Here is a 17,701-nt window from a genome sequence, read left to right as displayed (position 1 = left end):
TATTTTAGAACCATCGCATTAAATTATGAGGACTAGATTGAGAAAAAGAAAATACAACAAATTACTTGTAGAAAATGGAATGGTAACAGTTTAAAAAGTAAGAATATGTAAAAGACTTGACTAATAATTGGTCGTGCATAATGTACCATTTAATTGGTCGGAGCAATTTAGTAGAGATCAAGGACATGACTAATAATTGGTCGGAGCCATTTAGTCGTGCATAATGTACCATATAAGTAGAGATCAAGGACATGACTACCAACTGGGGTTGGGCCAAGTGGTAAGCAGCTTGGATTCGCTTAAGCAGGTCTCGGGTTCGAAACCTGGCGTATGCAGCTACCCTTGTTGGGAGACTCACCCACCACAGCCAGGTGTGCGATCCGGGTCGACCAACGGATTAGTCAGGGCAAAGCCCTGGATACCGTGGCAGGCAACCAAAAAAAAAAAAAAAAAAGGACATGACTAATAATTGGTCAAAAAAGTTGATAGTAAAAATTGAATATTTGTTATATCAATCACTTAGAAAACATCACTGGTGCAAATAAAAGAATGAATAGCACATTCAAGATTTTAATGTACAAATGAATGTTAACAAGTCTATAACTATTTGATTGGCCACTTCGGTGCAATAATTACTCAGGTGGTGCAAGGACAAAAAGAACACAAGGGAAACATATACTTTGTTTTGTTTAAAATTTGACTAAAAATGGGTTTCCTTTTATAAAATTTAAGCAATACCAGAGTCAAGACCTTGCACTAAGAAGGAGGGGTGAAATATTAAGTTGAATTCATCTCAAAGTTCAAAAAATATGGGATTTATTTTGGATCTTGTTCTGAGTTGATACCAATTTTACTAACTTTAAAGTTAAAAAATATGAGATTAATTTGAGAATCAACTTAAATTGGAGTGTTGTATGATACTATTTCAAAGAGTAGATAGCATGTATCCAATTTTTTACTTATATGTAGGGATGTAGGGAAGATATGTTGGCAAGTTGTACCTCAATTTCTTTTTCATTTTTATTTTGTATTGACCTCATACACATATTTTCTGTGATAGTAAATCTATAACAATACATAATTGCATATATTATATGGAGTTTTCTAAAGATTAAGTGGGTTATATTTACCCTACTTGAATATACCTGACTCTGCCACTGATTGAGAGAGGAACTAATATATAAGAAAATATGACATTATTTTCACTTAAAATATTTGATAACCATTTAAAAAAGCATCTTTTGGGATTTCGCACCAGAAAAAGATCTATATTTAGACACGTATAGAGAAAAAGTATAATAGTTTACCAAACAGAAAGGAAAGTTGACTTTCGCTTTTCTTGTTTGGAGATGGACTATCTCATCTGATGTCTTCGGATGATCTGTTTCTTCTGACTACAACTATTGAATATTCTTTTCAAACAGTTAACAAGGTTCTTTCTGAATTTGAGAATTTATCTGGCTTAAAGCCCAATTTACAGAAGTGTGTAACGGATTCCTATCTTGTGTGTATGATGACATGGCTAAGAATTGTATAATATAGTTGAAATGCCAATGAGGTCCCTTACTTTTAGATATCTACTATCTTTGATATCTTCTAAGCTCAATTTCAAAGATTGTCAGCCCATTTTTATTATGGTCCAACAAAAAAAAAAACGTAGTTGGGCAGCTAGCAAAGATACTTAGTCATGGTGGTAGAGTGCAACTGATTCAAACTATGTGGCATTTATCTTTATTGGTTTAGTGTGTTCATTCTTCCTCAAGCTGTCATTCACAAGATTGGTAGCATGTTAGTAGCATCATTTCTTTGGGTTGGTGATTTGAAGTCCCATTGTGCTGTCAAATTGAAGTGGTCAGGTGTTTGTCAACCAAGAAAAGTAGAGGATTTAGGGATAAGGAGCACAGCTGAATGGAATCATTGTTTAATCTTGAAACTCATTTGAAGCTTTTGTTGGGAAACTCAAAAAGAGGATTCCTTGTGGGTGATATGGATACTTTATGTATTGAGGAAGTGTAATTTTTGGGAGCTAAAAATTCCTTCTGGTTGCTCTTGGGTTTGGAGGAAGCTGTTGCAGCTCAGACATATTGCTAAACCTCTTATACAAGCGTCCATTAGTGATGGGGCCCCTACTTCTTTCTGGTATGATTCATGACACCTTTTGGGCCCTTTGTACAAGAAATTTCCTGTGTCTCTACTTAGATATTTAGGATTATCTCCTAAATTGAAGGTTGTAGGCTTCATCAATGGGAATTGCCACAAGATCGGAGACTTACATCTCTGGTATAGGAATTTAAAGCTGCTACTCCTCCCTCTTTATTGTAGCATTTGCCTAGACAAGACTATGTTACTCGGTTAGACTCTTCTTCTGGTGATTTTTCTATTCAATCTGCTATGAACAAAGTGGTTTGTTCTAGTAATAAAGTGGGATGCTAAAAACTGGTTTGGGGCTAGGGGCACGTTCCTAAGTCTGCATTTGTACTTGGTTAGCTATATATTCAAGGAAAACTGATGACTAAAGATAGATTTTGCAGGTGAGAAGTTGCAAAAGTGTCTCTCCTTTGTGTTTTATGTGGTCATGAAAATGACTCTAGAGGGCATTTGTTTTTCGAATGTAAATTTTCGTGTTCTGTGTGGGATACAGTTCAGAGGATGTGCTTGCTTTATAGAGGTAGTATGAGTTGGCAGTAAGAATATCAATGGTGGAGCAAACAAGTTAGTTCTGACTAGAAGATTGGTACTGGCTGCGACAGTTTGAAATACATGGCAGGAGAGGAACAAGAGAACTTTTTAGCATTCTGCAAATTCTCCAGTACAAATAGTTATTGTAGTGTTGAAAGTGGTATGGTTGACCTGTCTCTCATGGCCTAAAAGTTTCCTGTACTAAAGAAAATCTGGAATTTTTCTTGAAATGAGGGATGGATTAAGGGATATTTGTTTGAATTCTTTTTGTTGGTCAAATGTCACTTGTATAGTGCTTGTTAGTTGCAACTTTTTTTTTTTTTTTTTTTGGGATGTAGTAGGAGGTTTTACTCCTTTATAAAGCTCTATTTTCTGGTAATCAATGAAATGAGTATATCTTTTGTTAAAATACTAATTACGTGAGCTACCAGATTCCTTAATTCAGAATAAGATACTAGACAAGCATATTAATATTCATTTTCTTTGAATTACCTGCTAATAAACTCATTTACAGCTTTTCTAAGATATGCACCAATGCTTATAATTAATCCAGTTTTGTAAAATTTTGACTCCTAGTTGAATCCGATCGAACTCATTAATCCCTAATTCCTGAATTCAACCGAGTTGATACCCGTTTCGAGTCTGAAAGCATAGCCTACAACGCGCAAAGTGCCTACTCTTGCTAGCCAGTTTTCCTCATCTAAAAGCACGAAGAGAGTGATTCACACAGGAGAAGCCTCCATCAACCATGAGATTGGCCCCGCTTACATACCTTGCTTCATCACTTGCCAAAAAGAGTACAGCATTGGCAACATCATCTGCAGTCAATTCTACACCTTGCAAGTTAGCATTCCTCCCAACAAACGATCGAAAACCATCGATGGCCTCTTCAGTCCGTTCATCTTCAGGAACATAAGCAAAAGCCAAGGGTGTCGCAACAGCATAAGGAGATACGCAGTTCACCCTTATGTTATGCTTCCCCAACTCTGCAGCTGCATTCTTGGTGAGCCCTGCAATAGCATGCTTGGATCCTACATATGCATGAGTTCCTGCACCGGCAATTGCACTCGCAACACTGCTAAGAGAAACAATCGAGCCCTTCTTGAGCGGAATCATGATACCAGCCGCATATTTCATTCCCAGAAAAACACCTTTCACGTTTACATCAAACACTTTTTCGAACTCTGAGAGTTGAAAATTACGTATATCTGAACAAGGTGGACCTGAAATCCCAGCATTGTTCACTGAGGAGGGTATTTCCAACTCGGCTAGAGCTGGGGTCCCATCCTGTATTTCTTCGTTCCGACTGCCTCGGCCTTTCACCATCGGGAATTGACTTCGGCCCAGTTACTGCCTCGGCCAAGGCTTTCCCTCGTTAAGCCGAAGTCAAGTATAATGACTTGGCAACCGGAGTTGTGGAACATGGTCTCTGACACCTCTGACACTTCTGATAAAGCTGGCCTGACATGCGCCGCCTGACACACGACTGTTCCGGCGCACCTTTTCGCAGAGTCCATTAAGTCACCTTGATACACTGACCCTGCCGGATCTCTAGGGACCTGTGCAAGCAGTCCCTCTCTCCTATCTGACTTCTATAAATACTCAACACCTCTACTAAAAAGAAGAGGACGAATCTTCTGGTAAAGCATACTAGTCTTCTCTACACTTAAATTACCCTTTCACTACCGAACTGACTTAAGCTTCGGAGTTATACCGGGGACTTTAGTCCCTCTTACAATTTAAACAGGTGACCTCGTCCGAGAGAACCACCCAAGATAAAAGGTCTTCTCCAGCTCGGGTGACTCACTCCAGCAAGACGAAAATAACCTCTTCAATTGGCGCCGTCTGTGGGAACGCAAAGACATCAGAGAATGAAGCCTACGCGTTCTAGGAGCAGGAAAGCTCTCACTATTGGGGCTGAGCAGAGCAATGCAGCTCCGCGAGAAAATATTTCCGAAGGGCCGGAGTCCCCAAGGAACCAGCCCGCAAACGAAGAAGCCATAACCCGTATGGCCGAGTTTGTGACCGAGAACCCTAACATTTTCGAGGAGTTAGGGAGGTATCTTAAGAAACAAGGCAAGCAAAAGGCCGAGTCCTCTAAAAGGAAATCGGATGGATCCCCTGAAGTTTCGTCCGAAGAAGAATCCGATGGGAGGCGCTTGAGCCGAAGTGCCTCGAAGAAAGCATTCTCCAAAGCTACTTCTAAGGTAGCCTCCCTGACCAGGTCTTTGTCAAAAGGGCTCTTGGGCCGACGACCTGAGGAACCTCGACCCTCGGAGAGAGCTGGGGTGGATTACCAGAGGGCTCCACCCTTTACGGATGACATCAACGAGGGGACATTCATGCCTTCATCTCGGCCTTCCGCCTATACTGCATCCCTGATCCCGTCATATGCCGGGCTTTTCCGGTATTCCTCCAGGGGACAGCTCGAAAAAGGTTCTGGGGTCTAGAACCTAGGAGCATTTCAACCCTGGGGGAATTAGTGGAGAAATTTCTTCACCGTTTTGTCTCCTCCCGACCGACGACCCGAACCTCAGCTTATCTGCTGAATATGCAGCAGAACTCGGGGGAATCACTTCGATCGTATGTCCAGAGGTTCCACGAAGAAAGCGTGCAGATACCTAACCCTAATGAGCAGGTCACCATTGCCGCTTTCACCCATGGGCTCGTTGCCGGGGTATTCAACACGGGAATCCACAAGAAGTATCCCCGTTCACTCCACGAATTGTGGTTGAAGGTCGAGAAGGGCATCCAGGCCGAAGACCTCAACCGCATGAAGAAGGAGGTCCAAGCCGCTCGCCCGAAGATAGACCCCAGGAAGGGGAAAGATCTTGGCCGAAGTGAAGTGGGCTCAGGGAGTGCCTTCCAAAGTCCTAGCCGAGACCGCCGTAGCGTTTTCGACAGGATTTCCAAGGGGAAGCCACCCATCCCTGAGTCCGACTTAACCCCCCTGAACACCACCCGGTCCCGAGTGTTGTCTGTGATGGAGCAGAACAGTCTCGGGAAGGCCCCTCCCAAGATGTATAGCAGCAGGGATAAGAGGAATCCGAACCTCTACTGCCTGTATCACCGGGACACCGGCCACGAAACCGAGGACTGCAACGACCTCAAAAGGGAAATCGAGAATCTCATCAGACAGGGACACCTGAAGCAGTTCGTCCGCCGAGGTGGAGGCCAACCTCGTAATGAACCTCGACGTGACCACCGGGGTGATCAACGCCGAGACGAAAGGCGGACATCAAGAAGCAGTTGTAGGCCCCCGGAGGATCTTAGGGAGACAAAAATGCCTCCCCGAGACGGATCCTCAGGTCACGGGCTAGGGTATGGATCCAACATAGCCGGGGTCATCAATACAATTGCCGGAGGTCCGACGGGAGGAGACAGTCAGAACTCCCGGAAAAGGACCTACAGGCAAATCAACCCGGATCAGGCCGAGGCAAGTTCTCGCCTATCCGAGGTGATCACTTACGGGCCTAGTGATCCCGTCCCGGCTGCCTCCAGTAGTCATGAGGCCTTGGTGATTGAAATCCTCACCAATAACTACATCGTGAAAAAGGTCTACATTGACCCGGGGAGCTCAGTTGACGTCATGTACCTCCGTACCTTTGAGAGTCTTAAACTGGCCAGGGAGAGCATGACCCCGGTAAGGACCCCCCTTGTCGGGTTCGGGGGACACATTGTGCACCCCGAAGGGATGGTGACTTTGACAGTGACTGTAGGGCGTCACCCCCGCTGCAGAACCATCCCCGTCAACTTCGCAGTAGTCAAGGCTGACTCCCCATACAACTTGCTACTCGGCCGACCTACACTTAATGCTTTGCGGGCAGTATACTCCACCTATCACCTAAGTTTTAAGTTTCCTACTCCTGCGGGAGTGGCCGAGGTCAATAGTGAAGTCAGCGCTGCCCGAGAATGTTACCTCGCCACTCTCCAAGCAGCCTCCCCATCAATCCCCGGGGCACGGCCCGAGAAGAGGTCAAATATCCTCACAATAGATAGCATTGATCCTCAGCAAGCTGAGAAGATCCCAAGGCTGGAGACTGGGGATGAGGTGGAAGAGTTCCCTCTGGACCCCACGAAGCCTGATCAGACAGTTCGCGTTGGTACCCGACTGCCCGGTCCTGTTAAAAGAGGTATGGTAGACCTCCTCAGAGAGTACTGGGACGTCTTCGCTTGGGCCGCAGAGGAGGTTCAAGGAGTCCCGCATCACCTCATGGTACATGAGTTGAACGTCGATCCCCAAGTCCGCCCGATCAAACAAAAAAGAAGGCACCTCGGCCCTGAGCGCAGCCGAGTTGTGGGCGAAGAGATAGATAAGCTCCTCCCCGCCAAGATCATCCGGGAGGTCCAGTATCCGACCTGGTTATCCAACCCGGTCATGGTAAAAAAGGACACCGGGGCCTGGAGAATGTGCGTTGACTTCACCGACCTCAACAAGGCCTGTCCCAAGGATTGCTACCCATTACCCAAAGTCGACACCTTGGTAGACTTGGCAATGGGCTATGAAATCCTCTGCTTTTTTTATGCCTTCAAAGGATATCACCAGATCGGGATGAGTCCGGAGGATCAGGAGAAAACCGCCTTCTACACTGACAAAGGCACATATTGTTACACCACCATGCCTTTCAGACTGAAGAACGCCGGGGCCACGTATCAACGCTTGGTTAACCAAGCTTTTAAATGTCAAATAGGCCGGACTGTCGAGGCCTATGTGGATGATATTCTTCTTAAAAGCCAGACAACTTCCGCATTTCTTGCCGACCTGAAAGAAGTCCTGGAAGTCCTTCAGGAGACACGAATGATGCTGAACCCCAAGAAATGTGTTCTCGGGGTCACTTCGGAAAAGTTCCTGGGTTACCTCGTCTCTAGGCGGGGTATTGAAGCAAATCCGGACAAGGTGAGGGCAATCCAAGAAATGTCTCCACCACGGTACGTCCGCGACGTCCAGAGGCTGACGGGGCGGTTGGCAGCCCTGAACCGGTTTTTATCACAGTCCGCCTCCAAGGCACTGCCATTTTTCAAAGTTCTCAAGAAAGCTGATAAATTTTCCTGGACGGAAGTGTGTCAACAGGCGTTTGAGCAGTTGAAGGATTACCTCAACCACCTCCCAACACTCACCTCACCTCGTCCAGGGGACAGGTTATTCTTGTACCTGTCTGCTGCAGCTGAAGCCGTAAGTGTCGTACTGATAAGGGAGGAAGGTGTCCAAACACCTGTTTATTATGTCAGCCGAGTCCTCCGAGGTCCGGAGACCAGGTACACTCAGGCGGAGAAACTTGTGCTGGCCTTAATCCATGCAGCTCGTAGACTTAAGCCCTACTTCTTGGCCCATCACGTCTGCCTAAGGACAGACCAACCACTTCGGCAGGTCCTATCGCGGGCGGAGGCCTCTGGACGCCTCACCAAGTGGGCCATCGAGCTGGGAGAATACGACTTATCTTATGAGCCTCGCACGGCAATTAAAGCCCAGGCTCTCGCGGATTTCCTTGCCGAGCTTACTTTTGAGGAAGTGAATGAGACCATCCCGGCTACAACCCAGGCTGTCACCTCGTCCGACGCCGAGCCCCAACGATGGACCTTGCATGTGGATGGTTCATCCAATAGTGAGGGTAGTGGAGCCGGCCTGCTCCTCGAAGATCCCCAAGGAGAAATTTGCTCGTATGCCTTGAGGTTTGATTTCGCAGCCTCAAATAATGAAGCCGAATACGAAGCTGTCATTGCCGGCTTACAACTAGCTCGAAAGCTCGGGGCCGCGCATATCTTGGTCTACAGTGACTCCCAACTCGTTGTGTGCCAGATACTAGGTGAATACGAGGCCAGGGATGAGGTGATGCATCGGTACCTCTCCAAGGTTCTCCAGTTGGCGACACACTTCGAGTCTTTTGCAATCCAAAGAATACCGCGGTCACAAAACAGAAGGGCTGACGCCCTCTCCCGGCTTGCTTCTACCTCTTTCTCCGATCTGAACAAGACAGTTCTCGTAGAAGTTCTGGCTGAGCCAGGATATCTAGCTGAGGTCGTGTACCCCGTCTACTCTGGTGACACTTGGATGGGGCCCCTGACTCGATACCTCAGCCGGGGTGAGCTCCCCGAAGACCGAGTTGAATCACGGAAGCTTCAACGAAAAGCAGCTCGGTACACCCTCCGGCAAGGCCTCTTGTATAAGAAGTCCTACCTCGGCCCCTGGTTACGGTGTATCACCCCGGAAGAAGACGAAAGAATCCTCGAAGACATCCATGAGGGACTCTGTGGTGCCCACGTCGGCTTCAGGATGCTTGTGAAAAAAGCTTTGCTTCTCGGGTACTTTTGGCCCACCATGAGGGTAGATGCCCAGGTCATGGTTCTTTGTTGCCCTTCCTGTCAACACCATGCCTCTGAGCACCACCAACTGACTAACCTTATGATCCCCATCACCTCGCCATGGCCATTCGAGCAATGGGGGACTGACATAATCGGTCCATTCCCCAGAGCCCCAGGCAACTATGCCTACGTGGTGGTGGCAGTGGACTATTTCACAAAATGGGTCGAGGCAGAGCCCCTGAGAAGCATCACTGGAATAGCTGTTCAAAAATTTTTCTGGAAAAACGTGGTCTGTCGCTTCGGATTACCTCGAGTTGTGATCTCGGATAACGGAAGGCAGTTCGCTGATAATCCTTTCAAGGCGTGGTGCGAGAACTTGGGGATCAAGCAACACTTCACCTCGGTGAGACACCCTCAGGCGAATGGACAAGCCGAAAATTTCAACCGAACTCTCCTCCATGGCCTCAAGACCAGGCTTCACCGGGCTGGATCATCGTGGATGGAAGAGCTCCCCAGCGTGCTGTGGTCCTACCGGACTACGCCGAGGTCAGCGACTCAAGAAACGCAGTTTTCCCTAACTTATGGGTCCGAGGCTGTCGTTCCAGCCGAGTTTATCACTCCCAACCCGCGAATGGCTGCGTATGCTGCTGAAGTCAATGAAGAGGAACGGCGAGTTGACCTCGACCTCGCCGAAGAGAAGCGTGATATGGCTGCGGCCAAAGTTGCTATTTACAAAAATATCCTAGCTGGTTATTACAATGCTCGGGTCAAACATTTAAAGTTCAATTCGGGAGACCTTGTGCTCCGGAAGAACTCGGTTAGCCGAGCTGAACCTCAGGGAAAACTCAATCCAAAGTGGGAAGGACCATATCGTGTTGTTGAGTCCAGCCAAAACGGATATTGTAAATTGGCATACTGAGATGGATCTCGGGTACCCCGAACTTGGCATGCTGAAAATCTTAAATTATATTACCCTTGAAGGGTACGTGTTCTTTCTATCCACTTCTTCCAGTTATTTCTCACTTATTCTCATTCCAGTACAAGTAAAAAATAAGGGGACAAAGCAGTAACCAAAAAGGAAACAGAAATATGCAAGAACAAAAAGCCAATTTTATTTAAACACGAGAAGCAAAAGACCGAGGTTATTTATGACCTCGGCCCCTAGAGTACAAAAGTTAAATGCCGAGGTCGTATATGACCTCGGCCCTCTGTTACAAAACACGAGTGCTTCTAAGCACCTCCTGCCCCGGGGTCCTGATTCCCCAGGGTCTCTCCGCCTGCCTCGGCATCCTGCTGTCCGTCATCCTGCTGTTCTTCCTCTCCTCCACCGGCCTGGTCCCCTTCGGCACTGTCACCATCAGGCTCGAACTCTTGGAGCCATTTGTTGAATTCAGCTCGGATTTCGGCCAGGTCCTTTCCAGCCTGGATGCCCTCACCCACGCGGTCGCATAGTTCCTTGGCATCCTCGTTGTAGTGCGAGGCACTCTGAAGGAACTCCAGTTGCTCAGGGGAAAGGAAGGATGCCGCATCATTAATGGCCGACGTGTAGCCGAACATGAAGCTCGGCCGAGTTAGCTCGCCGAGATCACGAATGAAAGACTCTGACTTCCGGAATGCTTCCACGGCGGTGGCCCCGGCTGTGTCAATTGCCACCTTGGATGACTGCTCTTCCTGAGCTCTCTTTTCCCTCTCCTCATCAAGAGCAGTTATGAGCGAGGTGTTCGCGACCTCGGCCTTCTTCTTCGCCGCCTCGGCCTTGTCACGTCCCAGCTCGGCGGCCTTTAGTTTCCCCTCCAGGTCGGCGATCTTCTTCTGGAGCTCGGCAGGTGATTCATAAGTCTCTAGGAAATGACCAAAGCGTTGGTACATCTCAGCAAGGAACGCCGTGGTGGAAGCCCAAGAAACCGAGGCGCCCTGCATCAGCTCGGCCGGATTGAGTTTTCTGGTGTAAGTATTGTCCCGTGGCAGGACTGAATTCACCAGGAGCTCGTGCGCGACTTGTGGATTCTTGCAGCGGTCATTAACATTAACCGACCACTCCGGGCAAAATTGTGCTCCGGAGTGCCTCTTATCCTCCCCGGCCGCTATAGAGGGCACGTGGTGGAGGTTGAACAATGAGGACCCCGTAATGGGGTTATCCTGGACGACGGTCGCACCTCGACCCCGCCCCCGAGGTGGAGAGGCTAGTGTCACTCCGTGGGAAGGGACTCCCACCGGGATGGATGAAGCCCTGGATCTCCCACGCGTGCCTGAGGTGTGCAACCCTTCGCCTATGATCACCACGGCAGGTTCGCGAGTGCCTGCCGCCGCAGTGGTCTTTTGAGCCGGCCTGGAAGAGGACTCACCAGCGTCATTGCGCTTTTTTGCTGGCCTCTTTGCCACCTCGACCTCTCCCGAGGTAATCAGGTCGGAAACCTTCATTACTGCAAAGCACGAAATGAAGTTAGTTAGAATTCAAGGAAAACGAACAAGAAAGTGAGAAATGGAAAAGTACAAGGTATGTGAAGCCTAGTGGAGATGAGGACGAGATGGTCCGAGCTGATCAAGGCTCGGCTGAGCTCGCCCTTCACGAGCACTCTTTCAGGGAAGTCCCAACAGTTAATCTTTAGGCCCGACCCCGTCAACTTTTGGAAGTTGCGTTCTTCCAATTTGCCCGGGGAGGTTTCTTTGACTGAAGTGGGAGGTCTCCACCAGAATCCCCTGGGGAAGTTCTCAGCCGGGACGAAGAAAAAGTTATTCTTCCACTCCTTTATTGAGCTCGGGGCATCATATACCAACTTTGGAACCTTGTTCCCGAAGTAGAACCACCCCTTCTCGCTCCCACTGTTCTTAAGTGAATAACAACGGCGGAAGAGGTTGACGTTCGGCTCTATCTCTTGATGTCGGCAGAGTAGCTGGAAGCCGACGAGGATGCGAATTGCATTTGGGGTGAGCTGAGTAATCCTCACCCCCCAGTACCTCAGGCAGTCCCGAAGAAACCTCGTAGTTGGCACCCTGAGCCCGGCCTCCAGCTGTTCTATGTAGATGGCTACCCTACCCTTTGGAGGCAGGGCGACGGACTGATGTGGGCGCGGCAGGTAAATACTGTACTCCCTCCTCTACGGATACTTGCGGATCACCTCGGCTATGGAAGCTTGGTCCACCGCACTGATGAAGGCCGGCATCTGGCCATAGTTTAGCGTGGCCACGTTTGGAGGAGTGGAGGGCTCCTGTACACCTTCGTCCCTAGGAACTTCATTCCCGAGGTCATCATTGTACAAGACCTCGGGCTCGACCTCAATCTCTTCGGCCTGTTCTTCCGGAGACTTAGCTCGGCGAGATGCCTCCGCACCTCCTCCCCGGGCTCGGTAAGACGTTTCCTCACCTCCTTCCTCGGCGTTGGACGGCGTTCTCTCCTCGGAAGGGTCGGGCCTCTCTGCCTCAGTGAAGTCAGGCCTCACCGTCTCTTTGAATGTGCGAGCTGTCCTAGCCATTAATACAAAAAGAAGAAGTGAACTTACTCAGGAGATGCGAAAAGAAGAAGTTGCTGGAGAAGATGTGGTTCAGGAAGACTGCCGAAGTGAAAAAGCAGAAAGACAGAGCTCTGAGGTGATTTCAAATTTTGATAAAGAATGGGACAGTGAAAAGAAACCCCTATTTATAGGCCACAGGTGGAAACCGAAGAGACGCGATCTTTGGGATTCCCTAGAGCTCTTTCTCTCCCCTCATTAATGAAGGTGCTGTTCACCTGACAATCGATCATATTGATCCGACGTTAAAGCTGCCAGCCCCCGTTTCACCTTTCCCCAGTCTCATCTGCATAGTCGTGACGTGTCCTTGCCCTGTTCCGTGTCCCACACGCGCCTCAGCCTCGGGAAGTGATGATTTCGGGAGACCATGACCTCGCTCTTCCCGAAACTTGGGGGGCTTAGTGAGGAGGGTATTTCCAGCTCGGCTAGAGCTGGGGTCCCGTCCTGTATTTCTTCGTTCCGACTGCCTCGGCCTTTCACCATCGGGAATTGACTTCGGCCCAGTTACTGCCTCGGCCAAGGCTTTCCCTCGTTAAGCCGAAGTCAAGTATAATGACCTGGCAACCGGAGTTGTGGAACATGGTCTCTGACACCTCTGACACTTCTGATAAAGCTGGCCTGACATGCGCCGCCTGACACACGACTGTTCCGGCGCACCTTTCCGCAGAGTCCATTAAGTCACCTTGATACACTGACCCTGCCGGATCTCTAGGGACCTGTGCAAGCAGTCCCTCTCTCCTATCTGACTTCTATAAATACTCAACACCTCTACTAAAAAGAAGAGGACGAATCTTCTGGTAAAGCATACTAGTCTTCTCTACACTTAAATTACCCTTTCACTACCGAACTGACTTAAGCTTCGGAGTTATACCGGGGACTTTAGTCCCTCTTACAATTTAAACAGGTGACCTCGTCCGAGAGAACCACCCAAGATAAAAGGTCTTCTCCAGCTCGGGTGACTCACTCCAGCAGGACGAAAATAACCTCTTCATTCACCATTATATCAAGCGAGCCGAACTTATTAACTGTGAATTCAACAGCACGGCAGACATCATCTTCTACGGTGACATCACAATGGAAATAACAAACATTCGGGTCATCACCGAGGTTTGAGCATAGTTGCTTACCATGTTCGTCTTGGATGTCGACAATACAAACCTTTGCACCGTGTTTGTGAAACAAACGTACTATGCTCTCTCCAATGCCAGAAGCATCTCCGGTGACCAAAGCAACTTTTCCCAATAATCTCTGGCCAGGCAGTAAAGAACCATCACAGCTTGTAGTGGCCATTATTTTTTGATGTAACAGCACTAGCCCCTATGCCAATGGCCGAGATGGAGTCTCAACCTATTCAACAGTGATGGGAAAGGCTCAGGACAGGAAGAGGAAATAACAGAGAGCACTAGGTGTTTAGGCTTTGGGCTTTTGTCTGAGTAGATTTATTTATACTCCCTCCGACCATCCCGAAAATATCATATTCTTTTTATTTTGTTTTGTCCTAAAATTTATGTCTAGTTTCTTTTGTTTTTCTCTTTATACTCTCAATGGACCATCCTAAACAAGTGGTTAAAACTGAACCTGTGGAGTGGGCGGTGGAGGGGGCGGCTTAAGAAATATAATTCACATATTTCGTCAACTTCCTAACCCGGATATGATGTTCATTAGAACTTTGAAATCCAAAATCGTGTTTTGTCAAAGTGTTTTGCTTGCAAGTTAAAGTTATAACTGTATAGTGGCAGTGTGGCTTCACAACTTGTTCCACTCATTGTACTCCAAAGTTTGAACATATTGACAAGGACAAGAAGGGAGGACGAGCATATTTCCTTACGCGTGGATATTATTGATAAAAAGCCCGGGTCCCAAATAAAAGGTCAAACTTTTTAAGACAGACGGAGTAGATATTACAAGTGGCCATGTGTGACTTCAGCCAGGCAATTACATGACATCCCAACTTGATTACGGCCGGCTAGGTATCAGGCAATTTGTGAAAGACACTCAAGCTACCTGGCTGACATCCCAACCTGATTGGGCTGATAATTATCAAGTAAATTGTGAAAGACACTCTAATATGTCGATGGCTACCTGGACGACATCCCGAGTTGATTAGGGCCCTGATAGTTATGAGACAATTTTAATTTGTAGGGATGACAATAGGGGTGGGTGTTCGCCTCATAGGAAAGTAATGGATTGGATTGAGGGATTTTTCTCTCCCCACTTTAGAGGGAGGGATGGAAGGGTAGGGGACGATACCATCGCCCCATCTCCCACTTAAATTTATTAATATAAATAAATATAATATAATACGTAATAAACATAGAATATTGGGAATACCTATCCCGTTGCTTTCCCTAACAATTGTTGATAGGTACCCAGTCGCCCATCGTTATTGGGGCCCTGATAGTTACTAGGCTATTTATGACCAAAATAAATTGATGAAACATCTCTTTCTTAGAAATCGGCCATTTTGTTTCCATTCTGAGCCAGATTATAAACTAGCTTGCAAGAAATTCATTTCTTACACAACCTCATTCAAGCAAAGATGAGGGATTTCCTCCCAAGATGAACCACTAATTACTATGTTCGTTAATTGCTCTCCTTTTGTAATTTCTAATTTGGAACCAGATTTGAAGGTAATTAACATTTCCATTATTGTTGTACTTAACTCACTTTAGTTTAGGAATAGTCACGGTTCCAGAACTACCAGCTCTGATTTGAAAACTGTCGGTTCCAACTCATTTGAAAGGTAGAAACAAAACTGACTTTATAAGAAACTACAAATCTGGTCTAGAAGGGAGGGAGTGGAGGTCACGGGAAGGGGATGAAAGCAAGGATGGAGAATGGGTGGAAAGAGCAAGAGGAGGGTAGAGAAGGTGTGGTAAGATAGTGGTGGTGGGAGATGAAGGTATGGATGGGAAAGAGAGGGAAAGGAGAGAAAGGGTGACCAAAGAAAAGGCAAGGGAGGAGGAGAGAGGTGGTGACTAGGGTGATAGTGGTGGTGGTTTCTTTTTTCATGTTGATAAGTGCATATTTTACACTTTTTAAGTGTATTTTATTATTTAGTTTTGGTGTGTTTTAACTACTTTTATAACTAATTAACTAAGTTTTTAGTGAAAATATATATTTTGTGGTTTAAGTGGTAAAATTACATTTCTATGGATTTTAATAGTGAAAACTTCATGTTTTTTGTAGATTTAATGATTCAATCTTCAAATGGAGTGAATTGAGAAGATAATTAGATGGTTATTGATGGTTTGAAGTGATAAAAAGAGAACATGAAGTACAAAATAATCAAAGGATGAAATGCAAGTTTTTCAGTTTTGACACATTGTGGTATTTCAGTTATATGTTGAGTTACAAATATTAGATTGAGGTGATTCTTGTATCATTTTGCAGCTAAGAGATAGATCTACATTTGGTATGAAAACATTGAAGTGCAGTTTAGTCGTTTTCATTGTCAAAAAGTCGAAATACAGAAGTGCATTTTCATGGTCGAAAGCTGAAATAGGGTTCTGACCAGTCAAGGGTATTTTGGTCATTTATCGGTCCACAGAGCTTCAAATTGGATAATTCTTGAGGCATTGGAAAGATAACTCAAAGAGATACAAATTTCATGTTTTGTATAAGATTTAGTTCAGCCTCTAACATCGAGAAAATATCAGTTGAAGTTGGACCAAAAACAGAGCAAAGATAAAATCTGCCTAGAAAGTACAAACTTGCAAAGGAGAAAACATGGGGCGCAATACGCGATCTAAGGTTGCGTATTCAAGGTCACGTATTCTAGTTTTTCTGCTACAACTTGCTCTAAAACTTGTTTTGCATTCACACAATCTTTCCAACTCATCTATAACTCAGAATTTCGGCTGTATTTGACCAAAAAGGGTGTGGAAACTGGAGAACAACTCTTGGTGAGTTCAAAAGCCAACTTTGCCAACCAAGAAACAACTCACCTTGAGCTTGAATCCTCTATAAATAGCAGCCTTTGGAGACCATTTTAACAACTTTGGAAGGCTAGAGAAACTCCACTAAAAATGTAGTCTTCATTAGTTTCTCTTAGTTCATTAGTTAAAGTAGTATAGTATAAGTAGTGTAGTTTATCCTTCTTATATTTATAGTTAGATTTAGATGAAGATTAAGGAGCAAGATGGAGAGGTTGATCTCATGTGACAATGGTGACTTCTCTCCTATCACTTTTTTTTTTGGTATTTGAATTCATGTTTAACTATAATACAAGTTTGGAATTGTGTTTTTAACATGTTTAGTTAAAGTTTATCCCTAGAGTAATGAATGAACTTTCTATATCTTGCTGGTGATGTTTACTGGTTATTTGATGATATTATTTTGAGCAAGTTATTTATCACTTTTGCTTTTCTAATCATGATTAACCGGCCATTAATTGTGATAATCTTAAGGTGTTAAGTTTGCAATGAGAATTGGAATTTAACACTAGTTCAAGGAAGTAATAAATCTAGGCAGTACACTTACGAGAGTAGATGTGCACCTTTGTGGTTTTAGTGATTTGTTTCATGTAATTTCATTGAAGACTTGTAGTTAATTTCATGACCACGAGTGTATGTATGGTTTAATTACAAGTATAGTTGATTCACTACGAGAGTAAATTTCACATACATTAAGAAATTACGCCATAACTAGCCAAGATAATAACATTCACTTAACAAGTAATGTTATTTGCAAGAGTAGTAAGGAATTCCATACCTTTAGGAGCTTTCGATTGTATTTTTGTTATTTTTATAGTGTAGATTTAATTTCTTGTACTTGTGATAGTCTAAATAATAAAGAAGTTTGAAAATCACCGGTAATTGACAATCTTCCCTGTGGGATCGATACCTAATACCCCTATGCTCAATAAATGACTCGTATACTTGTGAAAATCACATGTGGGGTATTTAGGATTTATAATTATAAAATTTGACTGTGGATAAGTTAATTGTTATATGTATACCTCGCGCACGTCACACGTAACTTTTTTGAATATTCTTCGAAAACTTAGGAGTGTTCTGGATTATTGCTTATATGGTATTTTAGCAAAATGAATCTAATAACATTACAGATGCCGTGTCCCTCAATCTTTAGTTGTATCGTTTAGAATGTTAAATAGTTGCAGAAGTATCTAAAATTTAAGGGTAGAAAACGAGATAATGATAGAATTAAGAATTTTAATGGGTAAGAGTGGTCTATGTTCCTAATTTTTCTTA

General features: G+C 45.4%; 1 protein-coding gene across 1 annotated transcript; it reads right to left on the bottom strand.

The window, feature by feature from the left end:
• Window positions 1-3,375: 3,375 nt before the first annotated feature.
• Window positions 3,376-13,778, bottom strand: LOC113754623 (zerumbone synthase-like). The gene is made up of 3 exons (XM_027299005.1): window positions 13,485-13,778; window position 13,321; window positions 3,376-3,923 (listed from the first exon to the last, which is right to left on the bottom strand). Exons 1-3 carry the CDS (start codon window positions 13,776-13,778, stop codon window positions 3,376-3,378), a joined length of 843 nt encoding a protein of 280 aa, XP_027154806.1.
• Between the last annotated feature and the right edge of the window lie 3,923 nt (window positions 13,779-17,701).

Source organism: Coffea eugenioides, chromosome 2, assembly GCF_003713205.1.
Source record: "Coffea eugenioides isolate CCC68of chromosome 2, Ceug_1.0, whole genome shotgun sequence".
Taxonomy (NCBI): domain Eukaryota; kingdom Viridiplantae; phylum Streptophyta; class Magnoliopsida; order Gentianales; family Rubiaceae; genus Coffea; species Coffea eugenioides.
Note: the sequence above shows the minus strand (reverse complement) of the source record. Positions and strands in the feature narration are given on the sequence as shown.